The 8,222-nt window shown below is 39.4% G+C and overlaps 1 protein-coding gene across 1 annotated transcript; it reads right to left on the bottom strand.

Moving 5' to 3' along the window:
- Positions 1-1,063: 1,063 nt before the first annotated feature.
- On the bottom strand, positions 1,064-7,573 carry slc25a37 (solute carrier family 25 member 37). The gene is made up of 4 exons (XM_083913086.1): positions 7,322-7,573; positions 3,346-3,574; positions 2,988-3,044; positions 1,064-2,308 (listed from the first exon to the last, which is right to left on the bottom strand). Exons 1-4 carry the CDS (start codon positions 7,514-7,516, stop codon positions 1,779-1,781), a joined length of 1,011 nt encoding a protein of 336 aa, XP_083769212.1. The 5' UTR covers positions 7,517-7,573; the 3' UTR covers positions 1,064-1,778.
- Between the last annotated feature and the right edge of the window lie 649 nt (positions 7,574-8,222).

Genomic DNA, 8,222 nt, shown 5'->3' with positions numbered 1-8,222 from the left:
AACTATGGGGCAAAACGATGGCATGACAATTCAAAACAGGCAGGCAAATAGCTTTACAATTACAGGTGATAAGTAAGATGCATAGAACACAATTCATGTCTTTGGTATATCAACAATTGTCCTACTGTTTAAGCACAATTAATCTTTTCCTAAAGAGTTTTACGAGACCACGGGAATCTGACAAACTCTCTGAACTTTAGGAAAGGAAAAAGAAAAAAAAAAAGAAACGCTATAATTAAAAACAAATAAATCTAGCTGCTTGCTGGATTACATCAATATCTGGAGGAATGTCTTGACTAGTGAATGGAAAATAGTCAAGGGGTTGGAGAGAGCAGTGAGCACACAGGAAATGTGAAACTACAACAGCATGAGTGAAAAAAAAGTATTGCCTGCTCACCAGCTGATTTGATCAGACTTTTACTGGTCTTATCGTAACAAAGAGTGCCCATAGTTTCAAATGACAATAAGTTATGATGTTACATTTTGGATCATACAAAGTCTGCACTTTTAAGTTTCAGTCAGTCATATACTCTTACTTAAAATACTGTATATTCAATCTGCAACCTCTAGGTTCAAGGTCAATATGACACAAACAAAACAGACCACTGAAAAGCTCAAAACGCAAATGTACGAGAAGGTTGAGGCAGCCACGATCTCAAGTAACAGTCTTATTTGATCCACCTTTGGACCTGCATAATGACGTTTTCTCAGAAATAGTTTCCCTCAAAATATATATTCAAGTTTTTTGAATACATATAAAAAAAGCCGGCCTTATTTCTGCCACAGGTACGATTCTTTAAATGAAACTATTATTGTGCGTGATTCAGGAGAACTGTTTGCCAGTGAGGCAAATAACTGGTCCATTATAGCCTACACACCTTGATACTGAGAGAGAAAGAGGGTCTCTCAGGGGAAAACATGGTGTTATGCGCTTTAAGCAAAAAAAAAAACCTGCAACATAAAAAATAGAACTGCTGCAGACTGGCATTTGACAATTTGATGCAGAGATAATAATTAAAAATAGCATAACAGCATTTAGTTTAGCAAGTTCAGATTTGACCAGTTATGATATAAAGAGCCACTATAATATTTAATCGTATAGCAGAATAGTACACTTCTCTGCTAGAAATTGAACCAAAGCAAAATGAAAGATGGAAATAAAGATTTGTCAAAAATCAGAGAGCAAAAGTGAAAAGAAAGGTAAAGCAGCGTTTAATATATGAGGCACTTGGAAAGCACAGCTGTTCCGTTTGCTGTGGAGTGATGATGAGGAATGTGTAAATGTTTTTTTTTTATAAATACACGATGAAATAAAACAAACAAACGGCATTGTGTTTTTTCCACATCCATAAAATACAAGCCTCTGGTAGCTAACAAAATAAATAAAAAGATCCAATATTAAGAACTATAAACATCATTCAAGACAACTTAATAATGCGGTCTCCCCATGGAGAAATTAGTTTGGAGCGTTGTGTTGATGTCTTTGTGGAGTGAAGGAGGAAGGAGACGACATGTTCAACTCATCTACGTCTATCTGTCGTTTTAAGAATAGGCATCTCTGTTGAATGTCCTGGTTGTGCAACATCATCTCAACTTGAAAGCACACACATATATTTCGGCACGTCATCAATAAGGAAAACTATTCTCTGCCGCTCCATCCTGACGACTTCCCTGGGAAGACAATAACTGGTGTTGTTTCCTCAAACAGCACACAGTGAGCTCACTGGCGTTCTTCCATCAGTTCCAATTTAGGTGTGGTTTCTCCAACACACTTTCCATTACATTGGTCTAGGTCCTGCCTCCAGTTCCAGCTGCTGCTTTGTCAGGAAGTACTTGAAGAACTCATACACTGACCAGGCAATGGCAGTGGAGGGCATCTGGTATATAACCCGGGCTTGGGCCCCTTTGAAGAAGGCCGCTAGACCACCGAGCCGGTACACTGTCCTGAAGGCATTGGCCATTCCCGATAAGTGGCCGCTGATGTTCATGGAGTTGAGCGCTACATTCTCTTGTGTGTTGAGCAGAGTTTTACAAACGTCGAGTGGAGTGGTTATTGCTGCGGAAATGGCTCCTGCCGCTGCTCCCGACACTATGTGGCTGCCAGGGTGGTAATGTCTGTGGGGGTTTAACTGTTCCTGCATCAGCTCGTAGGTGATGAAGTGAACAGCCTGGAAAGGGATGTTCATGGTCAGCTGTGTGCTGTAGCTGCGGTAGAAGGCTCCTATACCCTCAGTACGCGTTAATGTTTGAAGACAGTCCCAAAGACCTCGATATGGGGAGTTGTACATTTGCATCCTCTGCTTTACGACTGAGCCATGGAAAGACACAAGTAACGGTATTAGCGTGTTTTATGATAAACATTTCATATGTATTTTATAAAAAGTTATATCCAAGTTGCACTTACGACAAAACATATCAAATAACATAGCAATGACTCTTTTAAATGACAATTAAGCTATTGTTGATCATCATGAATGATCATCATTATACCTGAGAAAAATACCAAGGATTATCTACTGTAATTGGCAAGTTACAACCAAATCAGTCATTTCATTAGTTAACTGTGCTGATCAATACAGTCCAAGAACAGTGTTAATATCTGGTGTTTTTCAGGGTTAGCTAGCATTATTCTATACAGTATTTTTGTTACTGTCAATACGTCGCATGAAAACAAAACTAACAATGCATCTGTTTTTTTGCCCATCTATGTTCATTGTAATGAAGGAACATATCCAATTCAATGCTGTGGTTCATTGATTGTTTTTGTTTTTTTTAATGCCGCAGAGAAATAAAGTATATGAGGAATAGCATACACCTATAATACAGTATATGTTGTTAGTAGCATCTGTTGATTGTTGATTTTGTGCTTTTCGTGAGATTTGTTGACAATAACAAATATATCGAATAGTCACTCATCACTCATTCACTCACTAACTTAGAATATTACCAACTTTATCCTTCAAAATGGAAAGGAAGAACCTTCTTACCTTCAGCTGGATTCATGACTGCATCATGGAGAACAGTAGCCACACTACCTGCCAGGCCTATTAAAACAAACAGATCTTGTCAAGCTGAAGACAATGACTGTTCAATTAATGTTAAAGACATAAGCCGTATTTTAGTAGAGCTCTGGGGGATTACCAGTTACACTGATTCGTACCAACATATCTCAGATAGGATGTTTGGAGTTTTCTCAAGTTGAATATACAGTAGCTTTATCCATGCAAATGTAAACAGGAAATGGCATTAAAGTGACTTATCCTAACTAAACTCCTCAGGGCCTAGTGTGAAATCTGTTATTATGACGATCAAGTGATTTGTGTGGAGATGTGTTGGAACATGTACCATTGGCTAAATGGCTATTGCCTCCACTCTGAAGGACATCACTGAGTGAGCGTTTGACCCGTTCATAGCAGGCAAAGTAGAGCGCATGTGCAGGTCCAGCTCCCATCATAGTGATGTTTAGGCCCCTCAGCGGTCTGAAGACCCCCTCCGTCTGGATGATCCTTTTCAGAGCCTGATACACACTCCTGTACTGTGCATTTGGGTCTGGCTGCAGGCTCTGCATCCTTGTCTGAAAAGATAAAAGACAGATATTTAAACCATTTTTTATTATGTTATAAAGCACTAAAGCAGGGACTTTGACTCTTAGTGGCTTTAAAGTGGGCACCGGCTGTAGGCCAAATGATGATTTCTTGATGTATTGTCTTGTAATGCTGTCACATTGTTCTGACACTAAGTGTACTTGGCAGCAGTGAGGTCCTGTCTGAGTAATGTGTGTCTGTCCCAATGCTGGTGTGGGAGGCTGTGGCAGCTCTTTGTTTAATTCAACCATGCCAAGTTATCTGGACACCACAAAGCGTGTTTTTATTTGCAAAGGGATTTGGGGCTGGCTCAGGAGATAGGCCAAGTCTATCTTCCTCAGCATGTTCCCATGAGTTTCCTTCCGTTGGCTTAACAATAAAATATCAATTACATTTCCGTTTAATACAGATTTGGGAACTTGGGGAACACATAACTTAGTAAGACAATTTACATAAGTTTGAAAAATCACATTGTTCTGTTGAAGGTAGATGCAAAAGTGGGATTTTGTTTTTATATTAAGGCCAATGGATTGATAAAACTGGTTTGCTCTATAAATACACTGTGGGGTAAATTATGCTGGATCCTTAGCAACCGTATAGTTCAAACTGTATTCTAGGACTGTGCTTTTTTTTTGTGATAAATGTTTATAAAACCTGATGATAAAAAAAGCATCTAATGCGGTTAATCTCTACATAACTGGCATGTTGTTTCTTGCATTAAACAGAGAACACTGACAAGCTAATCTATTAACCACAAAATTACTTTTAACTTTCAAATACTGGTACGGTATTTGCAGATTAGATCATCACGAGACGGTCTGCTTTTTATTTATGATTTATTTGCAAATTGAAATTTTAAACATTTTTCTACAGTGCTCATAATGCCAAAGAGCTAATAATAGCACTACAGAAGCATTGTCTACATAAATATGTATTCATATCACTGCCCAACTGTGGTAACAAAACCATTTAACCATACTTAAAAAGGAAACACCCCAATCCAGTACAGTATCACACATCTTCAGCAGTCCTGGCTTTGTGGCAGTTTACTAATCAACACTGCAGAAGAGCAATTGCATACATACACCCATTACTGTGCAAGGCTGATTCCACATGTGTACAACAGCGATAAGATACCCCTCCTTGCATTAGCACAGGCTACTCCCTCAGTCCCAGCTGTGTCTTGTTCTTTACTGGGAGGTTGAAACTTACAGGTTGGTAGGTACGGTGGATTGACACCACTAGTATCCAATAAACCAGTGTTTCTCAAAAGGGGTACTAGAAAGTACTGCAGGGCATTTTTAATGTTATTAAAAAAATAAAATGTCATAAAATAATTTTACTTTATTACTGATGATGCAGCACTGTTGCCCCTTTATATAGGCCTTTAATGCACCGGTCAGGGGGTACTTGGCTGGAAAAAAAATATTTCAGAGGGGATACATTATCGAAATAAAAACTGGGAGTCACTGCACTAATCCTTGTTAGTCTTATTCAAATCAGACATTCTGCTAAACTCATTTCTATTTTGATGTGAGGCACCAATTCTTTACTTCATTAAACACAGGCTGGAAATAAATGCATCGGAGTATTTCTCTGATGTCTTAGATGCACTGTTGTTCCACACTGTACGCTGCAACTATGAAAATAAGTAGGATTAAATAGGAGCCTCGCTTTATTGTTTCGTCAGTTTAGATGAACTGCTATTTCAAAACAGGTATATTTGTCAACTCCAGACATGCACTAATTGAACTGAATGAGTTCGTACAGCTGGAGAGTGTTGTGTAAACTTAGAAACTTAAAGGGGAAATGACAGCGGCGGTTTGTGTAATAAAGGCACACAGGCTCATTTTTTCGAAAGACGACTCACTCAGGACGGATATTAAAACCAGGTGAATCAGTCCCTATGACAAACTGAAACAAGGGATTCTTTTTTTCTTGCAGTACGTTAATAAAGGTGTCTGTGCCACATCAGGATTATTGTTAGTGCAGCATGCCAGTTGCCTAAACACTACACTACATTGTTAGAAAACAAAAGCTGAGCAGAAGAGGTGGATTGCAGGGGCAAAGTTCACATTCAAACTAGCACTTTTAACAAGCTGAAAACTAACAGGCTTTAACTTTAAGATGCTACTCAATAATGAACAATTTTGTTTTTTTGATTTGCTAAACACACCAGTCAGTGCTGAAGTTAGGAGGGACTTCTCTGTTTATGAACACATGTGATCCCCGCCAAGGCAATTGGACTGGATTAAAAATCAATACCTAATACCTCTGTGACAGCCACCACCTTTGACCCCAGAGCATCCCCTCAGTAATTTGACCTTTACTTACACACTGTATGAATAACGTTAGACCATTTTTTATGTTTGCTTGTTTTAATTAGAAAGTGCTCCTCGATAATAAATTGAAAACGTAATGACATTTTATTCATACGGGACATTAGTGATCATTCTGCAGATTATTTTCTTGATTAATCGATTAGTCTGAGCTGACAAAATGGGCTCAAGCCCAAGGTGACGTCTTGAAATGTAGTGTTTTGTCCGACCAACATTCCCTGACCCAAATATATTCAGTTTGCAATTATCAAAAAAAACTTGCATGCAGCAAATACTCATAATTGAAAGCTGTAAATAGCAAATATGTATCATTTTTATTTGAAAAATGACTGAACCTGTTAACTAAAAGTTGCAATTTCTTTTCCCCGAGTATCTTATCGATTCATAGCTGAGTGTTTCAGCTTTACTGTGTATTGCACAACAAGAACAAAACAAGCCCCATCTCATACTGGCTTTTTTTTTTTTTACTTTTTTTGACATAACACAAGTACATCCCTTTTTACTATTGTTGCCCCATTGATCTATTAATGCTGTACATTAATTAATGTCTATATACCTAAACACCTTCTGTATAAGCACTTTGATACTAAACAGCATTTTGTTTCAAGCAAGACCAATGAAGGGAAATTAATCTAATAAGTACAACTGTAGATTGAGATCATTTATATAGAGTGTTTTGTTTTGTAATTCTTGACATTTCAGCTGGGATTTATATATAAATTGCATCTATGAGTGGCCACATAAATATACTTTCCAACAGCAATACAGAGTCCAGCAACACTGTATACAGTTACTGTTTAGCCTTTAAAATTGGAGGTAACTTAGAGGTAATACGTCCAGTTTAACCAAGCCGGATACTTGACCTTCACTTACCCTACGTACGGTAATAGTAATAGGGCAAGTCTGGGTAAACCCATTCCGTTTACGTTACACTGGATATAGTGTACATTAAAAAAAGACCCTGGGACACTATGAAGGCGTGTTTACACGCAGCAAAACGAGCCGATGCCTAAAATGACGAGAACTTTGTTTTAACCTTGCTAAATGTGACTTGGGTCAATTAAGGCAACGCTGGACGTCCAGTGAGCTCGCTATGTTAGCAAAGTTAACAGTTACACCGAGAAAGAGGCGAAAGATAGTACAACTGTTACTACTTGCTCGGTTAAACTAACACTTGTTATTTCTTCCTAATTAATGAATGATAGCCTGCTCAACTAGTTTGTTCAGTTGAAGCAGGCAGACTGCCGCGGTTAAATGAGCTAACATTGAGGCTAACTAAGGATGGGCAACATTTCATAGCTAACGTTGGTTAGCAGGACCTGTCCGTACAGTTAGCGGTGCTCTGAAGCTAGTTAGTGAATAAGTGTTTTGCTGCTGCCTCTGTGTCGCCTGCGTTACCTTGACAGAGTCCACGGGGTACATCACCGTGTGCTCCAGTATGCCAGCCACGGCTCCGGCTGTCATGTGGGTCGCCACTGAGACATGAGGTGGCAAGCTCTCGTAGTCACCGTCAATATCAAAAGGCTCATCGTCTTTGCTATCGATCTGCGACATTTCCAGTGTGGCCACCGCAGGGTCCGACCTCAACTCCATGCATGGAGAGCTCTCCCCGGTCGGTCTTCTTCTGAAGGAGATATAACAGTCAGAGAGGTGTCGGCGACGGCATGGATAACCACAACATCATCTCTGCTCACTGGAGTTCCAGCGCCCGTGTGACGTTGCAAACTGAAGGCGTGGCTCAGATGAATTTGGACCAATCAAATCTCAGATACTCAACAACCGGGGCGGGCTCTTGGGTTGAGGCGGCCAATGAAAAGTATTCATGGTAGATTCCTCTGACACTTGACTGTGGTGCTCTGCATCCCCGATTGTATCAGTTTTTGAGTGTTTTTTTGACAAAGTGTAACCGCATAGTCCTGCCTGAATAGATAAGTTGGTTTGGTGTCTTTATCAGGCAGCGTCTGTCTTTTTTAAATAATATTTTTAACTATAGCGAAATCGTGCAACTCCCCTTTTTTCACAAGGACGTATCTCCTACTTTTTACTTTCCTCGCACTGAATATGGTTGTACCGGTGGTGGAAGATGTGTTCAGATCCACAGGCAATTACAAGTAAAGTGCCTCAAGGTTTTGCGCAAGTAAGACTGCAGAAGTAGGCTACTGACAGCAATCATGCTAATTATACTTATGCAGAAAAGCCCATTCCAGAGTCAAATTTCATATTTGTTATTATTAGTAGGCCACTGACTAGTGCAGTCAGGGCTGTAGCACCAAATTCTGGGTCTGCCGATTTTGTGGCT

Source organism: Echiichthys vipera (assembly GCF_963691815.1).
Source record: "Echiichthys vipera genome assembly, chromosome: 4".
In the NCBI taxonomy this organism is placed as follows: Eukaryota; Metazoa; Chordata; class Actinopteri; order Perciformes; family Trachinidae; genus Echiichthys; species Echiichthys vipera.
The sequence above is the reverse complement of the archived record's forward strand: the minus strand, read 5'-3'. Positions and strand labels throughout refer to the sequence as shown.

Excerpts from the sequence above, each read along its gene's own strand:
- slc25a37 (XM_083913086.1), bottom strand. The coding sequence starts at position 7,516 with ATGGAGTTGAGGTCGGACCCTGCGGTGGCCACACTGGAAATGTCGCAG. Across the intron at positions 3,045-3,345 it reads CAATAGCCATTTAGCCAATG|GCCTGGCAGGTAGTGTGGCT; the intron begins GTACATGTTCCA and ends TTGTTTTAATAG. Across the intron at positions 2,309-2,987 it reads AGTCATGAATCCAGCTGAAG|TCGTAAAGCAGAGGATGCAA; the intron begins GTAAGAAGGTTC and ends TCCATGGCTCAG.